Genomic DNA, 24,985 nt, shown 5'->3' on the forward strand with positions numbered 1-24,985 from the left:
CAGTGGAAAAGGGGAAAAAATGCAGAGAGGGGGCCAGCAGCCCCCCCGTGTTCCCTGTGGAGCCAACTGGGACATGTCCGAGGGCAAAACGGTGTTTTCTGCTTGGAAATGGGACATCCGAGCGTCGGGCTCCTGCTTGTCACCTTCAGAGGGTGGCTGGTGGGCTGTGCAGGGCAGGCGCCACGGATGCTGGTGATGCTGGTGTCACGGAGATGCTGCTGTAGGGATCATACCATGGCAGGGCAGCGAGCTCCTGCCCGGCTCCCGCTCACAGCTGGCCGCCGGTAGCAGGCTGTGCACATCTGGTGGGGAAGGTCCCTTTCTTTAGTCAAGGGGTCCGGTTTAAAAAACTAATCCGATTTTAACGCTAATCCTGTTAACATTGAGATCAGGATTAATTCTGGGTTAATCGGGATAATCCTGACAAAATGTTGAGCATTAGACGTTGGATGAATTATTGCTGCCATGAGCGGTACGCTTTTAATTTGGCAGCAAGACACAGGCGGGGTGCGAGGGGTGGGTGCTGGTGGAAGGGGATGGATAGGCTACAACCCCCTTGGATGGGGGAGACTCGGATATATCCCTAGTATATCCCTTCATGTGATGCTCAGAGCACCCTGCACCTCTCATTTCTTCCACCTTTGCTGCTGCAGCCCCAGTTACCTCCAGTCTTTCTTCCTTTTCTTCCCAGCTGGGCATCTCCTGGCTCCTCCATGTCAGGATGCAGGAGCTGGGCTGCTGGAAGTCCCTCCCTGCATGGAGGCTTTGCTGAAGCTCAGCATTCCTGGCTGGTGGAGCTGGTGTGAAACGCTGCACAAGGATGCAGAAGGGTTCAGCTGCATCTGCTCGGCCCCCGCTGGCTGGGATCAAGTGCCTGAGCTGGGGTGTGCAGGAAGAACTCAGTGTGTGTGGTACTGGGGCAGCTGGGCTGCCCTCTCTGAAACTGGTTTGAAAGTTGAGAGCTGATACCTGGGCTGGGGGGGCTGGTGAGGTGATGCCCAGGTGCTGGGGAAGCCGTATCTTGGTCAGGGATGCTGTATCCCAGTTGGAGATGCTGCGTTCTAGTCGGGGATGCTGCATCCTGGTTAGGGATGCTGCATCCTGGTGAGGGATGCTGTATCCCGGTCAGAGATGCTGTGTTCTAGTTGGGGATGCTCCCCAGGAGTGATAAGCAGCCAGACCCGAGGTGAGATGTTGTCTGCTGGGGACGTGTCCTGTTACCTGGGCTCTGCTCCTCTTACAAAACAGCCGGCAGCTCTTCGCTGACTCACTCTCCGGGAGCATCAATAATTAAGGATGAGCAGAGTTTGTTAGGAATGAATGAATGAATGAATGGAACAGTTTGCGATGTACTGGCAGCTGTTTGTTTGCAGGGGGGTCAGTGCCACATTGGGTCACTCCTGATGTGAACTGAGGAGTCTCAGAGGGGTTGTCCAAACTGGAGTTCATTTGGCAAAGATCCACTGTCCCACACCCTGGGGCACTGACGTGTGCCCTCCGTTCCACAGGAGCCCCTCCAGCCATCACTGGGGCCCAGGAGGGGCCCGAGGTGGTGGGCTCTCAGCCCAGCATCTCGGAGAGAGGGATGGGCAGGTACCACTGTACTGAGAGCTGGGCTGAATGACCCCCAGGCAAAGAGATGGGACCAGGCTGGCCTGGCTGGAGCCCCCCAGTGATGTTGTGATGGGGGCAGGCAGGCAGAGAAATGGGGTGGGGGGTTGGGTGGGGTGTGACATTGCAGGACAAATACCTGGAAATCCCTCCCTCCCTCCCCTGCTTCTCTCACAGCTCTCAGAGCTGCTTCAAAAAAAAAAAAAAAAGTTTCAAATTTCAATTAAAATTTTCCTTGGAAATGTTGACAGAAGCAGAGCTGCAGGAGGGACAGATGTTGTTTTTCTCCCAGCTTTGCTAACGGCTTTATTCGCCGCTGACCCTCGCTGGCAGCGCAGGCGAGTGGCCAAGGCTCCAGCCCCACTTCCCAGCACATCCTAAGGGACCCCTCACCCAGGGGGGGTCCCAGGGGGGCCAGGGGCCCCAGCCCCTTCCTCTGGGCATTGAAAGCATCTCCACAGGCATCTCCCCGCTGTGCAGGGAGAGGCTTTCCCAGTCAAGCTCCCCTAACACAGACACAGATCTCTAACAGATGGATGGAGGAGGCTCGGCTGGGATGGAGGAGGCTCGGCTGTGTCCCTGAGCAGCCCGGCGAAGCAGCACTGAGCCTGTGTGTTTGGGGATGGGGGTCACACTGCAATGTCCATTGAAAGGCTTTTCCAGCTGTGAGGAGGCAAAGGGACCATGTTGACTGTTTTTTCCCCGCATCCCTTTGTTTCTGAGATCCATTTACCTTGGGAATGGTGCAGACTGGGAGCACTGGGCTGGGCCAGGCTTTCCGAGATGCTCCCCTTCAGCTCTGGCTTGTAAATATTGACTGTCCCCTACAGCTGTTGGCAGCTGGCCCTGGAGGAGGGTGGCCCTGGGGTGTGCTGCAGTGTCGCAGTCCTCACGCTGCCAGGAGGGATGGTCCCTGCTAGCTCCAGTGAGCCAAAGTCTGGGAATTCAGGACAGGAGGCCTGGAGCACCAGCATGAGGGAATGTGGACACGGGCAGGGGTAGAGATGCAGGTAATGCCTGAGAGAAATAGATATTTTTATTATTTTATATAGAAATATTTTTTTATAGGTAGGGAGACAGGCAGGGATGGAGAAGACTGATGGAGAGCAAGGGTCCAAGAAGCATCAGGTAGGACCTCACATGAGGGGTCCCGTTACCCTCTCCCGTGGCTCTTTCCCGATGCCGGCTCCAAGGGATGCTGTGCCAGGAGATGGCACAGGAAGGTGCAGTGGCTCACCCTGGTCCCACAGCAAGAGCACGGGGTGACTCCCAGCACAGCTCAGCAACAACTCGAGCATCTGCACAGCAGTGATGCCAAAACATCCTTCCCCACTCCCAGCATTGCAGCTGGAGGCTGCTGGGGTCTCCCCAGCCCCAGCACAGCCTGGACCATCAGGGTGCTGAGCTCCAGTGCCCATCCCAAGAGCTCAGCACACCACCAGATGGGACCTGTAGTCAGATGCTGGATTAAATGGTGAGAGGGGGATTATGAGGAATTAATCCAGATCAGTGTCCAACCAGGGGCTGGAGCCGGGGGTTTATGTACTTGGTAAATAAGCGGTTGCGTTGCTTTGCCAGGGCTGGGCTCGCCAGCACCATGCCAGCTGTTTCCCAAGCTGCCTGGGGTGGATTTTAGGGGGCCCTCGCCTTTATCCCCATCATGTGGCATGGCAGAGGAGATGCAAACAGGCAGGGGCTGGCAAGGTGGCAGCGTGGCAGAGCCGTGCGGTTGCCCAGGACCTTTGCAGGGCTCCATCCACCCGTGCAAGGGCGATGCCCGGCCAGCCCGGACACACTCCAGTGCATCATCCCTGCCAATGGGGCAGGATGGAGCGTGAGCTGGGGGGGGTCCGGGGGCTGCTGCCGGACCCAGCCCCGCAACAGCTGTCCGGCACAGCCCTGGCTGCTTTGCCTGGTGACAACGGGCTCGTGGGGAGAGGCTGAGCTCGGGGCCAGACGCTGCCTGTGGCATTAGGACAGCAAGGGCTTATCCATCCCAGCTGCGACTACAGGTCTGTATCGGCGCTTGTGGGCTGGGTTCTGGCTCTCCCAGCTGGTTTTTGAGGGGGAGAGGGGCTGCGGGGCTGGGGCTGAGCTGGGCTGGGTGCTGGGTTGAGGGAAGAGGAGCCGTGTGCCCTGCGCACGTCTCAGCAGGGTGCTCAGGCACCCCCTTCTGCTGCCCGTTGTCCTTGTTGCAAATAATATTCTTACCATGGCTGAAGCACCCCGGAGCACCACAGGTTACTGAGCGCTGGCGGGGTGTGATGTACAGAGGGGCCAAGCAGAAACGGGCCTGAGATGGCTGCTTTCTTCTCGGGTCAAGTCCAGCACCACCCTCGGAGCCCACTGTGGGTAGGAACGAGGGGCTGGCAGAGGCTCAGCTGCCTCCGCTGTGACAAACCCTTTGCTCCGTCTCCGAGGGTCCCTTCACCGGGTCAGGGTTGCTGCCTGTCTTAGCGAGTGAGTGGAAATACTAATGAGCTCCGGTGGCTTTGAGTTTTGCATGGGAACAGCTGCAGAGTGCCCTGCTCCATCCTGGAGCAGGATCCTTTCCCCACGCATTCTTTCTTGTTTTTTTGGTTGGTTTTTTTTTTTTTCCCCCTCCTAGCTTCTTTGAAGTGCCCTGCGGGAGGTCCAGAGCTGCTTCTCTGCCCCAGCTCCGCTCCCTCCAAACTCCTTCTGCCACGCTCCTTTGTGCCCCTGATCCCTCTGCTCAACTCCCTCCCTCTTCCCTGCAGCCACCTCTGCTCTCCATCCACACCCAGCAGCTCGGCTGCTCGCCCCCATTCCAGCGGGATAACGGGGGTGCCCATCACTGCCAGGTCCAGAGAGACAATCCCACTCCTCACCCGCATCCCCCAAACACTACTGGCTCCTTGGCTCCTTCCTTCCTTCCCTCCAGCTCTGCACATTCAGCCCTGCAAGCTGGGGAGGGTAAATAGGAGAGGGGTGTGGAAGGAGGGGAGGGGGGGATGAGGACAAGAAGGGAGGGGAGAGTAGAGAAGCATCCTTATCTAGCCAGGCAGATATAATGAAGCTGCTTCTGCACTGACAGTAAAGGGATTGTTGGGAGTTTTAGGAGCTAAAAGAATCGCTTAATTGTATCTTTTTTTAGCTCTGGGGAGATAAAAGACAAAGCCCCCAAGTCTCCCTCCATTCTCCATCCCACCTCTTTTATATAAGATTCCCCGGGAGGCACGGGGGGTGGGGGGGGCGGGGCTGGGGATGCTCCTGGCCCCACTGGTGTCAGGGGGGTTCCCAGTGCCGTTCGCAGCCTGGCTCCGCTGCCTTCCCCAGGAGGGGCTTGGGGGGAGCCGGGTGCGTTTGCACGGGGAGCATCACCCAGATCGCACCCGTGGTGCACTCCCAAGGTGCAAAGTTTTGCTGATGCTTCTCCGCCAGCGAGATTTCCGTGGCTGTAGCATGCAGAAGGCTCCCAGGGGGTTTGAAACTGCTCCCCGGCAGATAGCACGAGCAAGTTTTGTCCCCAGGGTGGGCTGCAGACACCCTGACCTTGGTGCCCGTCACCACATTCGCCGCAGCTCTGCGCTCCCAAAGGGGGCTGCTCGACGCCTTCCCTGCCAGCGGTGCCAGCTGGGGCCGGAGCTCCTGCCCCGCTGCCCCCTGGCCTTGAGCAGCTTTTGTTTTGTTTCTGGGCAGCCACATTCCTGCGCCTTCCCTTTGTGCTCTGCCCCTGAACCCGCTGCTTCCCACGCTGTCGTCCGCGGTGCGGGGCAGGTGTTGGGACCGTGGGCTTGGGGGTGCTGCTGCTGAGCCAGCCCCGCGATGCTCCCAGTACAGCTGCTGGGGCAGGAATCAGCCCAGCACAGTATTAACCCTGTGCTGTGATGCTGGCCCAGCAAGAAATGGGTCATCTCCCAGCGTGGCATCGCTGCGGTGCAGGGACAGCAAGCGGGAGAGCTGCGTCCCCTCCCCTCCAGCTCCTCACTGCCACCGTGGGTGGGTTTCAGATGCCACGGGGAAAGATCTCGGTGCCCACAGGGGGTGCTGGGCTCTTCTGAAGTTGCAGGAGCCCTTTGTGGGGGGGGTCTGGGCTTGGGCAAAACTGCCCCTGCCGGGGGGTGCAGCTGAGAAGCAGGAGGCAAAACACCCTTTTTTGCTGGCCACCTCCCTGCAAAGCACTGGGATTTATCCTGCACCCCAAGAGCCTTCCCCAGCTGGGAGCTGTGCGGGGTGGGATCTGCGTGGTCACAGCAGCGTGCAGAGCAGTGCCCTGGATAGGTGCCAGCATCACCCCTCGCCACGGGCTGGCCGTGGGGCTTTAATATGCAGCAGGCAGGCGGGAAGGTGAGGCGTTTGGGATGGAGGGTGCTCCCGAAACAGGAGGATTTTAGGATCGTTGTTGTCTGCTCAGTACTTGCCTGTTGCAGCCTTTGATATCCTCCTGGGCTGCGGTGCGTGGTACGGTCTGGGCCAGGCAGAGAACACCCTTTCCTTTCCAGAGATGGCGGCGAGGGTTTGATGTTTATTTATATCCTGCATCAGATTGAAAGCTCAGCCCACGCATCCTGAGCACGGGTCCTGGCCAGCACCTGGGGAGCCCCAGAGCCTTGCGTGCCCCCAGGACCAGGGAAGCACCTGCAGCCCCACATTTCCCCCTCCCCTGGATGGACAGCGCTCAATGAGGTGACATATTCCCCCGTGACACCAGGGGACATCCACCCTGTCAGTGTAGGCACTGGCACAGACAGGTCCAGGCACTGCTCATCCCGTGGTGGCACCCAGCAAAGCAGGATTGCCCCCCCCGCCCCAAGCATCTGTGGCAAAGCAGGGAGCTGAGCACCCCTTTTAAACTCCATGGTGATGGATGAAGCTACGTGAGTGTGTCAGGTCCTGACATGCTTGGGGTGAGCCGTGGCCTCGGTGACCAGGTCCCACCTGCTCCAGCAAGGCTGCAGGTGCTGTGAATGGGGCTGAGGGGCAAGCGGAGCTGCCCCAGGGCTACCAGCCGCTGGCAGGGGCAGGAGGCAGGATGCGGGGGAGCTGAGTTGTCAGTTAACCTATTATCTTATAGCAGCGTAAGTCATTAGTGAGGCAGAGCAATAAAAAACAATTCCCTCGGAATCAGCTCATTAATGGGCTGCACGGTGCAGCCGCCGTGCTCCCCCCCCCTCGCTGGGCATCCTGGCTCCCCGCCGTGGCAACGCTCCGTGGGCACCCGGCTGCACCCCCCGGCAAAGCCAGTGTGGCCAAAATGCCACAGGCAAGCAATGGCACAGACCCCCCTGCCACATAGCGCTTGGAGTCCCGTCCTGTGTCGTCCCCCCCCAGGGTCCGTCCTTTCCAGCTCGCCATCATCCTGCCTTGGCTGGGGTAGGCGGGGGTCCTGTGCCCAGCCACGGAGGGTCCCGTGCCCATGGAGGTGCCCTGCAGTGGGGGGTGCTGGGGAGGGGGGTACAGCGCTTCCCCTGGGGCCAGCCAGGGCTTTGTGGGGCTGCTGCATCCCTGCTCGGGCTGGGAGAGCACATTGTGCTGAGCGTCAGCCCAGAACTGTCCCTTCCAGGCTAAAAATCCATTAATTTCCATCTTGCCCTTTTTTGCCTCTTTTTTTTTTTTTTTTTTTTTTTTTTTTTTGATTGATACCATAATTAGCTCCATCAGGTAAACTTAATTACTTCAGGTCACCTGCAACCCTGGGGCAGAGGCAAAAGATGGGAGGGGTCTGGGCTCACCTGGAGCAGGGCAGCACTCCCCACTGCCCTGCTCCCACAGCCATCCTGCAGGCTACTATAGGGACAGCTGTGCACGGGGGTGTCGTGCTATAGGGGCTGTAGGGGCCGCTGTGCATGGGGGTGTCGTGCTGTAGGGGCTGTAGGGACCGCTGTGCATGGGGGTGTCGTGCTGTAGGGGCTGTAGGGGCTGCTGTGCATGGGGGTGTCGTGCTGTAGGGGCTGTAGGGACCACTGTGCACGGGGGTGTCGTGCTGTAGGGGCTGTAGGGGCTGCTGTGCATGGGGGTGTCATGCTGTAGGGGCTGTAGGGGCTGTAGGGACCGCTGTGCATGGGGGTGTCGTGCTGTAGGGGCTGTAGGGGCTGCTGTGCATGGGGGTGTCGTGCTGTAGGGGCTGTAGGGGCCGCTGTGCATGGGGGTGTCGTGCTGTAGGGGCTGTAGGGACCGCTGTGCATGGGGGTGTCGTGCTGTAGGGGCTGTAGGGGCCGCTGTGCATGGGGGTGTCGTGCTGTAGGGGCTGTAGGGGCCGCTGTGCATGGGGGTGTCGTGCTGTAGGGGCTGTAGGGACCGCTGTGCATGGGGGTGTCGTGCTGTAGGGGCTGTAGGGACCGCTGTGCATGGGGGTGTCGTGCTGTAGGGGCTGTAGGGGCCGCTGTGCATGGGGGTGTCGTGCTGTAGGGGCTGTAGGGGCTGCTGTGCATGGGGGTGTCGTGCTGTAGGGGCTGTAGGGACCGCTGTGCACGGGGGTGTCGTGCTGTAGGGGCTGTAGGGGCCGCTGTGCACGGGGGTGTCGTGCTGTAGGGGCTGTAGGGACCGCTGTGCACGGGGGTGTCGTGCTGTAGGGGCTGTAGGGACCGCTGTGCATGGGGGTGTCGTGCTGTAGGGGCTGTAGGGACCGCTGTGCATGGGGGTGTCGTGCTGTAGGGGCTGTAGGGGCCGCTGTGCATGGGGGTGTCGTGCTGTAGGGGCTGTAGGGACCGCTGTGCATGGGGGTGTCGTGCTGTAGGGGCTGTAGGGGCCGCTGTGCATGGGGGTGTCGTGCTGTAGGGGCTGTAGGGGCCGCTGTGCATGGGGGTGTCGTGCTGTAGGGGCTGTAGGGGCCGCTGTGCATGGGGGTGTCGTGCTGTAGGGGCTGTAGGGGCCGCTGTGCATGGGGGTGTCGTGCTGTAGGGGCTGTAGGGGCCGCTGTGCATGGGGGTGTCGTGCTGTAGGGGCTGTAGGGGCCGCTGTGCATGGGGGTGTCGTGCTGTAGGGGCTGTAGGGACCGTTGTGCATGGGGGTGTCGTGCTGTAGGGGCTGTAGGGACCGCTGTGCATGGGGGTGTCGTGCTGTAGGGACCGCTGTGCATGGGGGTGTCGTGCTGTAGGGGCTGTAGGGACCGCTGTGCATGGGGGTGTCGTGCTGTAGGGGCTGTAGGGGCTGCTGTGCATGGGGGTGTCGTGCTGTAGGGGCTGTAGGGGCCGCTGTGCATGGGGGTGTCGTGCTGTAGGGGCTGTAGGGACCGTTGTGCATGGGGGTGTCGTGCTGTAGGGGCTGTAGGGGCCGCTGTGCATGGGGGTGTCGTGCTGTAGGGGCTGTAGGGGCCGCTGTGCATGGGGGTGTCGTGCTGTAGGGGCTGTAGGGGCCGCTGTGCATGGGGGTGTCGTGCTGTAGGGGCTGTAGGGGCCGCTGTGCACGGGGGTGTCGTGCTGTAGGGGCTGTAGGGACCGCTGTGCACGGGGGTGTCGTGCTGTAGGGGCTGTAGGGACCACTGTGCACGGGGGTGTCGTGCTGTAGGGGCTGTAGGGGCCACTGTGCACGGGGGTGTCGTGCTGTAGGGGCTGTAGGGGCCGCTGTGCACGGGGGTGTCGTGCTGTAGGGGCTGTAGGGGCCGCTGTGCATGGGGGTGTCGTGCTGTAGGGGCTGGGGTGTTGTGCTATAGGGGCTGTAGGGACCAGGTGTGCTGGAGTGATGCACTGAAGCACGCACACTGGCACAGCCCTTAGCAACAAGGATGCTACATGGCAACACCGTCTCAGCCGCCCCATCATGCCACGAGGAGGGGGAGGCAGAAATCCACCCCCCCTCAGCTAAATCAATTTTTCTTATGATTATTGTCTCCAGACAAAACACGCCCTGGGGAGGGGGATGAGCCAGCACCTTTTGTCATCCCACCTGAAAGCTCAACAGCTGTTAAGGTCCAGCCAGATGTGGACTCTGGCTGGGGGGAGCAGGGAGGGATGGATGGGGCCGGGGCACGGTGAGACCCCGCTGGTACAGAGCACGAGGAAGGGGCTGCTGGGAGGGCAAAGCCAGGCTGAGGTGCAGCGCTGGCAGCGTGGGTCGTATCCTGCCCCATCCCTGCGCTTCCCTCTGGCCAAGGAGCCATCCTGCATCGGGAGCTGGGGGGCGGCACGGCAGCTGGAGATGGGGGACCACCAGCCCTCAAGCTTTCCCAGGGCTGTGCAAAGAGGGGGACCCCCAAAACCTGCGCGCCATGAACAGGGGGGAGAGGAGACCAAGTCCCTCCATCACCTGCTCACTGCAGCTCCCTCACCTGCTGCAAAGCCCCCCTGGCCCCCCGCGGCCGGCGCTGGTGGCTGCGCTGGCCCAGCTTCAGTCCAGCCCCGCTTCCCTTTCTTGATGTAAGACTTTAAGCATCTGCGCTGCCAGCATGCTTTGTGCTAAAACAACAACAACAAAACGAAGCAGTCAATTTTCCAGCAATTAGCTAGAGCGAGAACATTTCAAGTGCTAGAAAACCCCGCCCCACAGGATTAATTAAATCTTCCAATTAATGTCTAATTTGAATCATGATGATGGCTGTTATCATTTCATATTGATTTTTCTTTTTGGTGTTAAAATAGAGCTGTTGTCCCTTCCACGCCGCCTTTTCCACACCCCAGGAGCTGTTTGTTCTCCCCGTTTGATTTGCCAACGTTAAACATGAGTCTGGAAAATCGAGTATTCCCGAGTATCGGCGGGCAGCATTCGCGGGTACCTGTGGCAGGGGGGTCCAGCTGCCAGTTTGGAGATGTTTGTGCATAAATCCTGTGTCTGTAGCTTGAACTTTTTACGCAGTGGCTACACACTTGGCCGTGTGAGATTGGACTCCTGGCATATTACATTTTTACTGCTCTAAACCCAAACCCATTACTTTCCCCTTGGCTCAGGCAGCCATAAACCTTGCCGCTGCTTTGCTTCCAGAATAAGCCAGGCATTTATGTTTCCCGGGAGCTGGTTCATTGGTGTAATGGATGTGTAACCTCCTGTAATTGCTAAGGTTATTCCAGTGCTTGCATGTGAGCCCTGGCTCTGTCACCAGCTAGCTAGTGCTGGTTTGATTTCCAGTAGGTTGCTGGTGGGGGGGATTCAAAGGTGCCTGGAACGATGCTGGGAGGCTTGGAAATGCAGCGTGCTGCCAGCCTGACGCGGAAAACGTGAGCGAGCAATTGCAGGAGGCAAGGGGACCGTACAGGATTGTACCTGCCTAGAGCGGGAGGTGGAGGAAGCCTGGAGCTGGTGCTGTATCCGGACCACAGTGTGCTGACTCAGCCAGGGATCCAGGACTGAGCATCCCTGGATGCGGCTCAGCCTCACCCGAGCCTCTCCATCCTGGCACCGGGCTCCGGAGGAAAGGCAGGAGCAGCACACCGGGGCTGGGGTACCCAACGCCGCTCTCCCCTGACCTCTCTCCTCTCCCCTTCCAGACGAGGAGCTCCCGACACTCCCAGGGCTCCCAGCCCGGCTTGGCCGATCAAGCCAAACTCTCCTTCGCCTCGGCCGAATCCCTGGAAACCATGTCGGAAGCGGAGCTGCCCCTGGGGTTCAACAGGATGAACCGATTCCGGCAGAGCTTGCCCTTGTCCCGCTCCACCAGCCAGACGAAGCTGCGGTCGCCAGGTACCCTCGGGACCCCATGCCCCCGGGACGGGCAGCACGAACGTGCCCGGCCACCCCCAAACCCCTCTGCCTGCTGCTGCGGGCAGGTGCTGGCATGTGCCAGCAGTGGGATCGGTTTGTATCTGCCCAAATAACCAACCCCAGGAGGAGTGGGGGGCACCACACGCCGTGAAGGGTGGCTGAGGGGGATGAGCTGCCTTCGGCCTCGCTGCTCCAGGGTGACCAGAGGTCCCCAAGCCCTTGGCTGGGCGCACATGGCAAGCATCACTGGTCCCGGCACGTCTTCGGCGCTGCGTGGCGAAGGGATGCAGGCACACCTCACCGCTCTCTGCTCCCTCTCCTTCCAGGGGTCCTTTTCCTGCAGTTTGGGGATGAGACGAGGCGCGTCCACATCACCCACGAGATCAGCAGCATGGACACCCTGCACGCCCTCATTGTCCACATGTTCCCCCAGAAGCTCACCATGGGGATGCTGAAGTCCCCCAACACTGCCATCCTCATCAAGGACGAGTCGCGCAATGTCTTCTATGAGCTGGAGGATGTCCGGTGAGGATGGGGGGGGGGGCTCAGAAATCCACCGCAGGTTGATTGTCCTTTCTTGAAGGGCATCACAAATTAGTGGGATGAAAGCAGAAGGATGGGCACGGGTGCAGTCCGGTGGCTGGGACTTGCTGGGGGCTCGGTGGCTGCCTCTCCAGGATGCTCACGGCTCTGCCTCTCCTTGCAGCGACATCCAGGACAGAAGCATCATTAAAATCTACCGGAAAGAGCCGCTCTACGCCTCCTTCCCAGCCTCGCACATCACCAACGGGGACCTGAGGGTAAGGGGGAACAATGGGGTGTTGCGGGGAGAGCCCGCAGCGTGGGTGCACCCGGCGGGCTGGGACCAGTAAAGAGAGAAAGTGATGGAGACAGGGACTGGTAATTGCGTGTGTTTGTGGAAGGAGTAATGGCTGCGATTTGTCTTGCCAGGTTCCAGCATTGTTAAGTGTTACTTTAAGAGAATGGATGTTTGAAGCCTGACAGTAGGGTAATAAACATGATAATTAGGGGATTCATCAGAATAAATCATCCCACTCCTGGGTGGGAGTGAGGGAGCTGCTGTTTGCCAAGGCCAGGTGAAGGTGCAGGAGCTGGAGATCCGGGTGGTCGGAGGGGTGCAGCGAGGCAGGGTCCCAGCAGGGCAGGGCGAGGGCAGGGGGCCAGCCCGCAGGGACGTGGTGCTGACACCCCCTGCCCCTTTCCGCAGCGGGAGATGGTGTACACCTCCAGGGAGTCATCTCCCACCCGCCGGCTGAACAACATGTCCCCGGCTTCCCACCTCACCTCCGGCTCCCCTCCGCCGGTGCTCCAGTCCTCCTCCCCGTCCCGCTCCCGCATGTCCTACAGCGGGGGTCGCCCGCCCTCCTACGCCGGCAGCCCCGTCCACCACAGCGAGCGTCTCTCCAACCTGCCGCCCGCCCAGGGCGTCTCGCCCAGCCCCAGCGCCATCCTGGAGCGCCGGGACGTGAAGCCGGATGAGGACCTGGCTGGGAAGAACGTAGTGCTGGTGAAGAACGAGGGGCTGTACGCCGATCCCTACGGCATGGTGCATGAGGGGCGGCTCAGCATCACCTCCACCCAGTCCCTGGCTGGCATGGGAGACCCCTTCGGCTACTCGGGGGGGCTGTACAAGCGGGGCTCCGTTCGTTCCCTCAGCACCTACTCGGCGGCCGCCTTGCAGACGGAGCTGGAGGACAGCCTGTACAAGCCCAACGCGCCCATTTACAGCGAGACGTACGGACCTGGCCTGGGTTTCCGCATGCCCCCCTCCTCCCCCCAGAAGATGGCTGATGGCCGGCTCATGGACGTGCAGCCGGGGCAGAGCCCGCACAGCCCCTACTCGGGACCCCCCAGCCGCTCCTCACCCGTCCGTCAGTCCTTCCGCAAGGACTCCTGCTCCTCCGTCTTCATGGACAGCCCCGTCAACAAGCCGCGCAACCCCAGCTCCTCCGGCCCACCGGAGCTCTTCCCCGGCCCCGGCGACCGCCCGCTCTCGGGGTTCGGCTCCCCTGGACCGGCCAAGGACACCGAAACGAGGTGAGATGGGGCACAGGGGAACCCCCCACAGATATGAGCTTTGCTGCTCTGGTAGTCGCCCCTTGGTGCAGCTGGGGAGGGAGAGGAAGAGCAGAGGAAGGCTTGGCCCCATCACCACCGCTGCAGCGGTGCTGGGATGGGCAGTGAAGCACCGAATTGTGCTGAGGGGAGCGATGCGGCGGAGCCGGAGGCAAGGAGAGGGAACGAAGGAGGTGGATGTTGCTGGTGACAGCAGCGCTGCCACCTCCCCAGTGTCCCTCCGGGGACATGCAGGGACCCGGTGGGTGCAGGGCAGGATGACCCTGAGCGTGTTGGTGGTGCCGGAGCCACCTCCTGACCTGGCCTCTCTCCCTTCCCCACGGCAGGGAGCGGATGGAGGCGATGGAGAAGCAGATCGCCAGCCTGACAGGGCTGGTGCAGAGCGCGCTGCTCCGTGGCTCCGAGGCTGAGACCCCCAGGTATGGAGCGGGACAGCAGGCGTGGGACCCCGGATCTGTTGCGGGGAGGGGGATGCCTCCAGCTGGGCTGCTTGCTGTGAGGCTGGGGGCTCCTGCTCCCCTCCCAGGGGATGCCAGCCCCCCCCCATGCCCCTGCAGCCCCCTGAGCCGGTGAGGATGGAGGCGCCTGGTCCACCCTCGCTCCTCTCTTTCATTGCAGCGAGAAGACAGAAGCCACCAACGGTGGGACCCCCCCATCAGCGTGTAAGTGACTGGAGAGCCAGCCCCTCACCCTGCAGCACCCCCTCCCCCTGCCCCGCAGCTGCTGGGAGTCCTAGGGTGGGTGCAGGAGCAGGGGTCTGCAGCCCCCACCACCTGCCAACAACCAGCGGGACCCCCCCCGCCCCGTGATGCTAAGGGGCAGCTCTGGGGTGGCCTTTCTGTGGAGCCAGCCTGGGGGTGCTGTGGATGGGGTAGTTTTGGAGACCACCCCAGAACGGCTGGACTGAAGCAGGGGCTAGGGAAAGAGAGGTCTTTCCTGGGAAAAGCAGAGGAGCGGAGCCTGCAGCCTCCCCCGGGGTGGGATACCTTCCCTCAGCAGCCTCTGCTTGCCCTCCCCGCAGCGACCAGCCGCAGTGGCATGGGGACACCAGTGCCTGCACCCCCACCGCCCTCCGCCACCAGCACGCCGGCGGGGCAGCCCACCGCCATCACCCGCTTGCACATGCAGCTGCACCTCCACGACCTGCAGCAGAACACCAGCGACCTCCGCAACCAGCTGCAGCAGCTCAAGAAGCTGCAGGTGGGTCCCGGGGGTGGCGGCAGGGGGGTCCCCAACCTGGCCCAGCTCTTCTTGGCATGGACAAATCGCCCTTTCCTGGTGATTTTGCATGGGGTTGGTTATCCATCGCGGGGGGATCTTGCCCAGCCTGAATCCCCCCTCCTCATCCCTGCAGCTGCAGAACCAGGAGATGGTGAAGACGATGCTGCGGCGGACAGAGACGGAGATCAGTGTGCGGGTGACGGACACCATGCGCAAGCACGAGGACCCGCTGCAGCGCCAGCGCAGCTTGGTGGAAGAGGAACGGCTCCGTTACCTCAACGAGGAGGAGCTGATCACCCAGCAGCTCAAGTGAGCCAGGGCTGGCGGCAGAGCTGGGCACGCAACTGGGGAGGGGGGTCCTTGCCCACTGGCCTCAATGGGCCAGATCCTCCATGGGTGTAAATCATCAGCTCTGCACGGTGCCAGGTCACATCCTTGACAGCATGACTAGCATGAGGAGGGGTCCCCAGCCCAGCTGTCCTCTCCCCTCTGCTGCGTGAGGACCTGCAAAGCTGGCCACCCCTGGGGCTCCCCAGCATCCTGGAGCAGCAGTGACACCCCTGCCCTGCCTCTGTGCTCACAGTGACCTGGAGAAGTCGGTGGAGAAGATCCAGAAGGATTTGGCCCACAACCACCGGCTCATCCCTGTGCAGGAGCTGGAGGAGAAGGCGGTGGTGCTCAAGCAGCTGGGGGAGACACTGACAGACCTCAAGGGTGAGGATGTGGCTGGGGCCAGGGTGGGCAGCAAGCAGAGCTTTGTCTGCATCTCCTTGCTCCATCCTTACACGTGGGATGCTCCAGGTTGCCCATTCCCTCTGGGTTTGTGTGTTTGCACCTACTGGTGTGTTCGCCTGCATCCTCAGGGCAGGTTCCCCCGGTTCTTGGTGGGGTGTGCGTCCTGCAGGCTTTGGGCTGCTGCAGGGGTGAGGGCTGCACTCCGCACGCCTGTTGCCTGCCCGTTGCTCTGCTAGCTGTCCAATTCCGTCCTGCAGCCCCTGCCTGAGTCCCCCTGACATCTCACCATTGCTCGGAGCTGCTGCCTGCCTCTGTCCTGCAGGACCTTGTGCTTGCCCACCCCCATGCGTGCTGCCTGTGATTTTACTGCTCCTGCAGCCTCCCATCCCTGGGCTGCCCCCATCCTGCCTCCCGCAGACGGCCAGCACCTCGATTCGAAGTGGCAGAGCTCCTGCCTGCCAGAGCCAAGGCAGACAATAAACGGTGATGTGGCAGCAGTTGCTGAGGTGGCAAGAAGAGGGGCCATGGGGGGGCTGTGGGGAGGGCCGGGGGGCAGAGGCAGGAGCAGCTCCACTTTCCCACAGCATTTCCATAAAGTCAGGCTGATGCTGCGCAGCCGGGAGGGCGAGCAGAGTACCGGGCAGGGAGCCAGGAGCAACCTGCTCCACATCAGCCCCTGCCACCACGTCCCCGATGTCCTGGGTACCAAAGACCCAGCTCCACAGCAGTGTTTGGCACCCACAGATGTGGAGGGGACACCTGCAGGGGCGAAAATTGGTGCCTGCAGGTGGATGGAGAAGGGATGATGGGTATGGGGAGCCGAGGAGATGCTAGCCCAGGCTCCCCAGGATTCATCCTGCTCCGTTTGGCAGGGCACCCTTGCCATGGGTATGATGGCCATGAAGATGGTCAGAGGGCTCTCCTGTGAGGACAGGCTGAGAGAGTTGGGGTTGTTCAACCTGGAGAAGGCTCTGGGGGCACCTTAGAGCACCTTCCAGTACCTAAGGGGGCTTGTAAGAAAGATGGTGACAGACTTTTCAGTAGGGCTTGTAGTGACAGGACAAGGGGTAATGGTTTTAAACTAGAAAAGGGCAGATTAGATATTAGGAAGAAATTCTTCACTGTGAGGGTGGTGAGGTGCTGGCACAGGCTGCCCCAATAAGCTGTGGATGCCCCATCCCTGGAAGTGTCTAAGTCCAGGTTGGACAAGTCTTGGAGCACCCTGGTCGAGCAGCAGGTGTCCCTGCCCATGGCCAGATGGTCTTTAAGGTCCCTTCCAACCCAAACCATTCTATGATTCTGCGGTGGTTTTGGTGGGCGCGGGGTGCCCTGGCACTGCCAGCTGGGCACCGGGAGGGGCACCCTGGTGACCCCCACCTCTCCCACCCCAGCCCAGTTCCCCAGCCTGCAGAGCAAGATGCGGGTGGTGCTGCGGGTGGAGGTGGAAGCCGTCAAGTTCCTCAAGGAGGAGCCGAACCGCCTCGATGGCCTGCTCAAGCGCTGCAAGACGGTGACGGACACCCTCACCCAGATCCGCAGGTGAGCACCAAGCCCCCAGCCCAGTCCCCTGAGCACTTTGGAGGACACAGTTTGTCCCTTCAGTTGTCCCTGTGCCCCTGGCACGTGTGCCTTATGGATGCAAATCCCAAGGGCTGTTGAAAAACAGACTCATTTTTCTATTAAAGCATTAAAAAATGCCCTCGGTCCTTCGCAGTGTGTGTGTGGGAACCCCTTTCCAAACTGACTTTCCCTTATCACCTTGGAAAAAAGGTCTTTGTATATCCAGATAGAAAGGAGAGCTTGATCAGAAATCTCTTTCCTGAGGAGCGGAAAAACATTCAGCTGGAGAAATATCATCTTCCGTGTGTAATGATGGTGGCAGGCTGGGCCGTGCCCCCCGGCTGAGCCCACCTGCCTCTTCCTATTAGGAGACCTTTGGGGACGGCTTACGGCTCGGCCACGCTGCGGGGGGAGCGCCCGGCTGGGCTTGCCTCGGGCTCCTTGTAGCCTGGTTTTCTACGGGAAATGAGCTTGTATGATCACGCGGTGTCTGAATCTGCCTACCTGTCATTTCCCAGCCCTAATAACTCCTGAATCCAAAGGGCAATGCCAGGCAGACCCGACGGAGGGGCAGGATTCGGAGGGATCCGATTTCCTATAAGCTTCATGAAAGCGGACAGCCAGGTAGAGGAGCTCATTCATGTGCTCCCCCAAGACAGGCTGTAGCATCAACTCCAACCCCTTCCTAGACATCAGAGAATCTAAACCTTCAGCCGTATAACGCGGTGTTGCGGGAGAATAAGCTTTTTGTGACGGGGCTTGGAGAGGGGGCCGTAACCCCCCCATACCGTGCAGCCACCCAGCACCTTTGCTCTGTCCCTGGCAGGCAAGTGGACGAGGGCATGTGGACCTCCCCCAGCAACCTCAGCCAGTCCCCCAAGAAGGTGGCCCCCGAGACAGACTTCAGCAAAGGGCTGGATTTGGAGATGCCCACCAGCCCCCCAGTGAGCCTCCACCACCTGACGGCTGCCACCGAGACCCTGGGCATGCCCAGCTTTGGGCACAGCCCCCCTCAGACCCAGACCCACCCCTCCAAGAGCAATAACCCTTCCCGAGCTCCGGAGATGGTACCCGCCAAGACCCAGACGGGCCCGGAGACCCCCAGCAAGAAGAGTGCGGATAAAGCTGTATCTGTGGAGGTGAGAGCCTGGAATGGGGAGAGCTTTTCTAGGGGGTCTGCCCCTATGTCTCCCAACTGAAACTGGGAACAGGAGCTGGGTCCATCCTGCTCCTCTTTGCTGCGTTTGCAGCCGGTGGGTTGTCTGGAGGGGGGGCGGGGTTGCCAGGTGATGCAGCCTTGGGAGCACCCCCAATTGCACGCTGCCGGGGGGGCAGCTTGGGGATGGGGGCAGCACTGGCCTCCCTGCTCCTCCCCGGGGGAGGCTGGGGGGGGGCAGCAGGGCTGTGGGTCACATCCTGCCTGCAAGGGCAGGAGAAGCTGCGTGCGGCTGGGGGTGCAGCGGGCGCTGCCTGCCGTCCGCAGGCTGCCGAGCGGGACTGGGAGGAGAAGCGGGCAGCGCTGACCCAGTACAGTGCCAAGGACATCAACCGCCTCCTGGAGGAGACGCAAGCCGAGCTGATGAAGGCCATCCCGGACCTGGAGTTCGCTGCCAAGCACAAGCAAACCACGGGCAGCGGCAGCACCGCCTCCACGCCTGAGCACAAACCCTCCAAGCCGCAGCATGCACCGAAGTCGGGGGGCAAGGGGGACCCCAATGGCCGCAGGGGCTCAGGTACGGCGTGGGGAGGGCAGGGGTCCACCTCTGGATCCCAGGGCTGGGGGTGCCCTGGCTGTGCCATCGCTGGTGGGTCTCCCTGGGCTGAGCCGTGCTGCCGCAAGGGGAGGTTTACAGCTGGGGAGGCAGTGGGAGAGCCTCGGGTGTTGTATTAGAGGGGCAGGGAAAGGTCTCGTGCCCTCACAGCATCGTTTGTGCCCAGACGAACTGACGGTGCCGCGGTACCGGACCGAGAAACCCTCCAAATCACCACCGCCTCCCCCTCCGCGCCGCAGCTTCCCCTCGTCCCACGGGCTGACCACAACCCGCAGCGGCGAAGTCATCGTCACCAGCAAGAAGGAGCCCGGTTTTATGAAGGTAGGGAGCGGGGCCACAGGATGGCTGCGGGGCTGGGCTGAGGGGGTCACCGTCAGCAGGACCAGCCCTGCCTGGCCCCCAGTGCCCCCCACCCCTCACCACCCTGCTCCCCCCTGGCAGAAGGCCGAGTCGGAGGAGCTGGAAACCCAGAAGCCCCAGGTGAAGCTGAGAAGGACAGTGTCGGAGGTGGTCAGGCCAGCGTCCACCCCCCCCATCATCGCCTCTGCCATCAAAGACGACGACGACGAGGACCGCATCATTGCGGAGCTGGAGGTGAGCGCGGGAGGGGCTGCGGGATGCCCCAGCTTATCCGCATTGCAGGCGATGCCCACCCTGCCCTGTCCGCTCACACGTGGCTGTGCCCAGCTCCGGGCAGCTGTGGGGAACACCTTGGGATTGGGTCTGGGGAGTGACATCCCACACGTCGGCACAGCAGTGGGCTTCCCCCTCCTCACCTGTCTCCCAGCAGGAGCGCGGTGCTGTGGGACGGGCAGGATGGAGCGGTTGCACCCTGCCAGACCCCTCGCTGGGTCCAGGTGCTGCATGCCTGGTTCACCACCTGTCTTCAGCACTTCTACCCTGTCTTGAGCTTTAAGCCAAACTCATTTGGTTTTTAATGGTACGCAGCTTCAGCTGGAGGTTCGTTGGGGTTTGTGCACAGGGCGCTCTGCAGAGATCCCACCCGAGACGCCGTCCCCAGGCTCTGAACTCCCCCAGGCTGGCAGTGCCCCACGTCCTTGCCCTGTTTGCTATGGTCGAGGTGCCCAAGTGGGTAACAGATGGCTTTTCCTTGACTGGTTTCCCCAGGAGGCAGGGCACCGGCGACGCTGCTGGCAGCAGAGGACGGGGCTGCCCCTGGCTGATGAGAACAGCCCATGTTTCGCTCGCTGCCGAGCCCCGGTGCTGGCGTGACCATAGCAAGCATCCTTGCAGGCATGGGCTGCGTCATTGTTCCCCACAAGCCTCCCTCCTCCAACCCGCCCGTGTTTGACTCCCCAGGTGTTTCAGAGAAGCTCTGCCTCCCCTTTCCTTCCCAAGCTCCGTTACGATCCGCTCACGGCTGCCGTCTCCCCTGGGCACGTAGACTCGTGGCCCAACGGAGCCTCCGTTGCAGCCGAAGGATGGAAGGTAACAGCTCGCTCTGAGCACCGATCCTGCCGACGGGCTGCACTTTAACCACCTCCTCTGCTGCTTCTTTTTAACTCACTTCTGCTTCTTTCTCTGATTTAACAAACTAATGGCTTCTCTCCACTCCCTCGCTCACCGCCACTGCGCGTGCGGCACTGACATGGCACAGGACTGAGCACTAACCCATGCAACAGCAGCATGGGGCTGCTGCAGTTCCATCAGGGCCAGATCCTGCACCCACATGGATGGAAGGAAAGAAGGGGCCACCCCAGCACTGCACCAGGCAGGGCACGGAGGGGCCTCGCCACTCTCATAGTGCACTGGGTGCCTGAGGGGGGGTATCACTGGAAGGGGCAGTGGGGGGTGATGCATGTCGTGCCCTGTGCAGGGACACCTCGTTCCCCGTGCATGATATGGGTGGAAGGTGAAGGACTGGACCAGAAGCTTGTGGCTGCTGGGACTTGCTTTGGGCTTGGCCCCATCACCCCTCCTGGCTCCCTCCCAGCCGTCCTGCCCTCCATCCTGCCCTGGGCCCTGGGAGTGGAGAGAGCAGGAGGGAAGGAAGGTGCCTGAAGAGTGGATGGGATGGAGCAGGGGATGCCAGGGGAACAAGGGGGCAAAGAGCAGGATGGGGGGTGCTGCTGAGCCCCTCACCAGGAAGCATCTAGCGAGGGGAGCTCTGCCACATCCAGGGCGGCTCAGCTGCTGGTGAGGGTCTGGGGACATTGCAGGGGTCCCGCTGGGACCCTCCCTTCTCCTGAAGACCCAGCACCATGGCTGCCCCAGAGCAGCATCTCTTGTCCCTGCAGGCAAGGACCCCTGTCCCCAGAGGTCGGATGGGTCCAGCTCCAGACCCAGAGCTCTGTAGTCATCCCAGCACTTGTGTCTCCTTCCCTCTCTGCTGTGGGTGCTACTCAGACCCCCAGGGCTGGGGCACGAGTGAGACACACCGAGCCAGGGCACATGTCCCTGCTGCCCATCCTGTGCCAGCTGGCAGTGTGGCATAACCGCCATGCCACCCTGCTCTGCCGTGAGGGCAGGGGGCCAGGGACGGCTGCACGTGAAGCCCCTGCAGAGGTGGCAGCCCCCTTGGCCAGCACAGGGCTCGGGTGCCAGCAGCATCCCCATGGCTGCAGCTGCAGGGGGGCAACTTTTCTGCCAGAGCATCTCTCCAGCTCACCTTCCCTCCCCTCCATGGAGGGCATGGCCAGCTCTGGTTCCCTGGGCATTGCACAGCTCGTTGCGCTTCCCCTGGGACAGGAACAGAGAGGTGGGGGATGAAGGACATATTTTCTAGGTGTCTTCTCGCTACTCAGGGCTTTTAAGGTCTGATGCCCCTTGGCAGCTTGTTTGCGATGCCTCGTCCCTTGCCTTCAGCTCCGCTGGGAGCTGTGGTGTCCTGCGGGGCTGAGCAGGCTCTGCTCCTGCACCAGTGCCATACCAGTTTGCACCAGCATGGGAGAAATCCGAGGCGGATGGTGGCAGTCAGGTTTCCAAAGGCGTTCGGGAGGTGCAGCAACACCAAATCATTTTTGCTAATAAGTCCAGGCAAGTTATTTCCAAAGTCTCCTAGACCCAGGTTGCCTTCAGCGCAGTAGAAAACCGGTCCCTGTCCATGCTGCGGGTACCGATGGGACATCAGGGCTGGGCAGGAGGGAGCTGAGCATCCCCCTTCCTGGCTGAGCACCTCCCTGCAGCGCTACGATGCCCAGAGGCACCAGCAATGGGGGACCCCAGTAGTGTGTGCAGGCACATAGTGCCCCCCGGCAGCTCCTGCTCTCCCCTGGCTCTTAATCTGTCTGAATTCTCTACCTAGGAGCCGCCAGCCCTGGCAGCCCCGGGGAGCAGGGCTTTCTCCCTCCCGCAGATTGTGCTCACCGAGTGGGTGTCTGAACCGCCATCCCCCGAAGCTGAACCGGAGGTGTGGGTGGCAACTGGCTGCTCGGAGCACGGGGACCCCCAGAGCGGAGGAGCGGGAGGGGAGCGTGTACCCGAGGTGGGAAGGAAATGCCCTGTGTCTCCTGGCATCTCCGAAAAGTCCCCGTCCGCAGCGGGGTACCCTCCAGCCCCAGCCCCACACCCCCTGAACAGCCCATCTCAGGGCCATGCCCATGCAGCAGGAGAGACTCGGAGGTTCCCTCTAGTAGCCAGCAAGGTACCACCTATCTCAGGGCACAAACCGAGCCAGCCCGTGGTGGGAGGAGGAGGGGACACTGCTCCGAACGCTGCCAGCAGGCGAGAAGGTGGCAGCAAGACATCTCACCGAGGTCCCTTGGCTGCACAGCCTCCTCGTCCCCGGGGGGAAGCCAGGGGTCCTGGATCTGGAGAGGCAGCGCTCCCCTCCACCGGTGGCAGAACGCCCAGTGCCGTCCCCCAGCTTCCCAATGATGGGGACCCCCAAGGAGGAACCAGGCGGAGCACGCAGGAGGCATCACTCCCTCCTGGGCATTCTGCTGGGGCTTGCAGACAAGCCTGGAGGGAGGACAGCTCACCAGTGCCAAATCCCAGAGCTTTTCCAGGCAGGGATCCAGCCCCGCAGGGAAGCGGACAGTCCTGGGCTGAGCATCCCCAGGAGCAGGTTGCTGCTTTCTGGAGGCCAAACCACTGCGCAGCTCCTGCTGCCGGGGGAGGAGGTGGCACGGAGGACGCCGGGGTTGGGGGGAAGGCAGCGGAAGGGCTCTGCAAAGGGCAGGTGTCCCCTCGCCGCTCCATGGCTCCGTGCAGCAAGGAGATTTACGAAGGCACGTACCAAAGACTGGACAGCCTGGAAGAAACTATCCGTGAGCTGGAAATAACCATCAGTGAGATCAGCAGCCATCCCTTGGTTGAATTTGTATTCCCTAAAGAACTGCTAGGACAAGCGGGATCCAAGGATGCCGGCAAGGAGACCAAGGAAGGTCTGAGGGATCTCAGACACAGTCGCTGTGATGACGGGACTGCCCTGGACCTCAGTCAGGCCAAAGATGATGCTCGTGAGAGTCCATCTCCAAGCAAGACCAAGCCACCTCTGCTACCCAAGCCGCAGCTCTCCCTCGACACTCCGCAGGTTTATTTTCTATTATCCCTCTTGCTGTGCTCTGCCCCGGACTCACTCTGATGTCTCTCTTCCTCCACCTCTACCTGCTCCCTCTCTGTGACTCTACCTCCAGGCATAGCCAAGGTGGAAAACAAATCTCCGTTTCTCCCTGTGGCTTGAAGGGGTTTGGGAAGCGCAGGCAAGCAGGAGCGAGACTGCAGGCAGCAGTCGGCAGCGGAAAGGCAGGCTGGTGCCAAGGCAGAGCTGCCGTCTGCCCCTCGCCGGTGCTGGTGCCACCCAGTGCCATCCCTTGCTGTGCCCTAGCACCGAATTAGATCCCAGCTAAGCTGGTATCTTCTACCCTGGCAGGTCTGGGGGCTGAGCACGCTGCTGGTGATGAGTACAGGGCCAGTGATGAGCATCCCACGGGGCCGGCGAGGGCTGGGTGTGCTGGGTGACGAAGCAGCGTCCCTCGTTTTGCATAAGCACTTTTGTAACGAACTGTGGTTTGAGCGTGGCAGCTGTTTCTCCTAATTAAATCACAGCGCGGGCTCCCCGAAGCCATCCAAATTGGTTTCTGCCGGAATCTGTGGCAGCCGCTCGGCTGGCTGAATAGCTGGGAAAAGAGGGGAGAAAACGCCCCCAGCCGCTCCGATGTCAGCCTGCTCCTTTATTAACGCTCAGCACTGGGGAATAAATCTCCTTTTTCATTTGCAGCAATTATCTCAGCCCCGCTTCTCAGCACCGCCGCGGTGCTCTCACTGGGTGAATGGGCCGACAAGTGGGTGTCGCTGCCATTTCTCCCGTTGCTGGCTCCCGCTGCACCACTGGAGCCTGGCAAGCTAGGAGCAGGAGCTGCAGGATGGATTTGTGGCACGTGCACGGGTGCGCAGAAAGCAAAGCTCAGCTCGGGGTTCAGCAGGAGAGGCTGCGCAGCTCGGTCGGTGCTGAAAGCCGAGGCGGGAGAGGGCAGGTCTTGTGCCGCCTTTCAAGGATGCTGCGAGTTGGTTGCGAAGGCTGGGATCCAGTGCCTGCTTGTGCCAGGGATGCTGGGGCGCCGGGGAAGGTGCGGCGCAGGCAGGGGCTGGATTTGTGTGTGCTGTGGGGTACAGGAGTCCCCACGTCCCATCCGTGTGCCCACCGAGGGTCACAGGGCAGGGCAGGCAGGACAGGCAGCATGGAGAGCCACGTAGCCATCGCTACAATAACCCGTTGGCCTTCTCTCGTCGGAGGTGCAATCTGGGCAGCAATTGCACATCTCTGGGGCAGCGTCGGTGCTGCTGGTTTTTCTGCCTGCGGCAGCTGGTCCAGACTTGGTATGGGGCAGGCAGGAGGCAGCAGTGATGGCAGGGAGAGGATCCAGGGTGCCCCGGGCAGCGGGGGGACGCGTGCCGGGCACCGCTTTAGGGACCCACAGTGCCAGGGGATGTGTGTACAGGTACCGCTTCCCTCGCTGCAGCTCTTGCAAGTCTTTGTATCTCCACCTCTACACAGCTAGTTAATAAAACCCTCTGTATTCCCACTGCCGCCGTTTCCACCTGGAGTTTGCTTCTGCCTGCCGTCGCCTCTTTTCCTTTCTCTTGGCCGTGCAGCCCTGCCCTGGTGGGGATGCTCTCCTCCTGCCCTTGGTCTCCTGGTGTTTGCCGTGTCTGCCCCAAACTCCCTCTTTGCCTTGCAGTGGTGGCACTCAGTAAGTCCTGGCTGGTTTCTGAGCTCGCCAAAGCATTGCCCGGTGACAGCTCCTTTGGCACACAGAGCCGGTGACCTCGTCCTTGCCTGGGTTTGCCACCACGGGCTGGTCCGGGCAGGGATGGCATGGTGGTGCCGCAGGGGCTCGGCACAGCTCCAGGCATCCGATGCGCTGCCAACGGGGCCGGTGTGGGCTTTCATCTGCTGGTTTTAACCCCTTCCCCAAAATTCTCTGTCCCGA

The 24,985-nt window shown here is 61.4% G+C and overlaps 1 protein-coding gene across 11 annotated transcripts in view; it reads left to right on the top strand.

The window, feature by feature from the left end:
- Positions 1-24,985, top strand: part of SRCIN1 (SRC kinase signaling inhibitor 1) — a 59,266-nt gene that overhangs the window by 29,914 nt on the left and 4,367 nt on the right. For 5 of the 11 annotated variants that reach the window (XM_055697783.1, XM_055697784.1, XM_055697785.1 and 2 more), the window contains 15 exons: positions 10,992-11,184; positions 11,532-11,730; positions 11,912-12,005; positions 12,434-13,263; positions 13,629-13,721; positions 13,921-13,964; positions 14,324-14,502; positions 14,657-14,832; positions 15,107-15,237; positions 16,650-16,797; positions 17,645-17,957; positions 18,302-18,551; positions 18,757-18,911; positions 19,032-19,184; positions 21,856-23,085. In XM_055697783.1, coding sequence (XP_055553758.1) covers positions 10,992-11,184; positions 11,532-11,730; positions 11,912-12,005; positions 12,434-13,263; positions 13,629-13,721; positions 13,921-13,964; positions 14,324-14,502; positions 14,657-14,832; positions 15,107-15,237; positions 16,650-16,797; positions 17,645-17,957; positions 18,302-18,551; positions 18,757-18,911; positions 19,032-19,184; positions 21,856-23,085 — 4,188 coding nt within the window. Of the gene's footprint in view, positions 1-3,194; positions 3,624-10,991; positions 11,185-11,531; positions 11,731-11,911; positions 12,006-12,433; positions 13,264-13,628; positions 13,722-13,920; positions 13,965-14,323; positions 14,503-14,656; positions 14,833-15,106; positions 15,238-15,515; positions 15,742-16,649; positions 16,798-17,644; positions 17,958-18,301; positions 18,552-18,756; positions 18,912-19,031; positions 19,185-19,910; positions 20,528-21,855; positions 23,086-23,188; positions 24,982-24,985 lie in introns of those variants that run through there. The other 6 variants (XM_055697790.1, XM_055697791.1, XM_055697789.1 and 3 more) reach the window with 5 other exon arrangements.

This window comes from Falco cherrug, chromosome 20 (genome assembly GCF_023634085.1).
Source record: "Falco cherrug isolate bFalChe1 chromosome 20, bFalChe1.pri, whole genome shotgun sequence".
NCBI lineage: Eukaryota > Metazoa > Chordata > Aves > Falconiformes > Falconidae > Falco > Falco cherrug.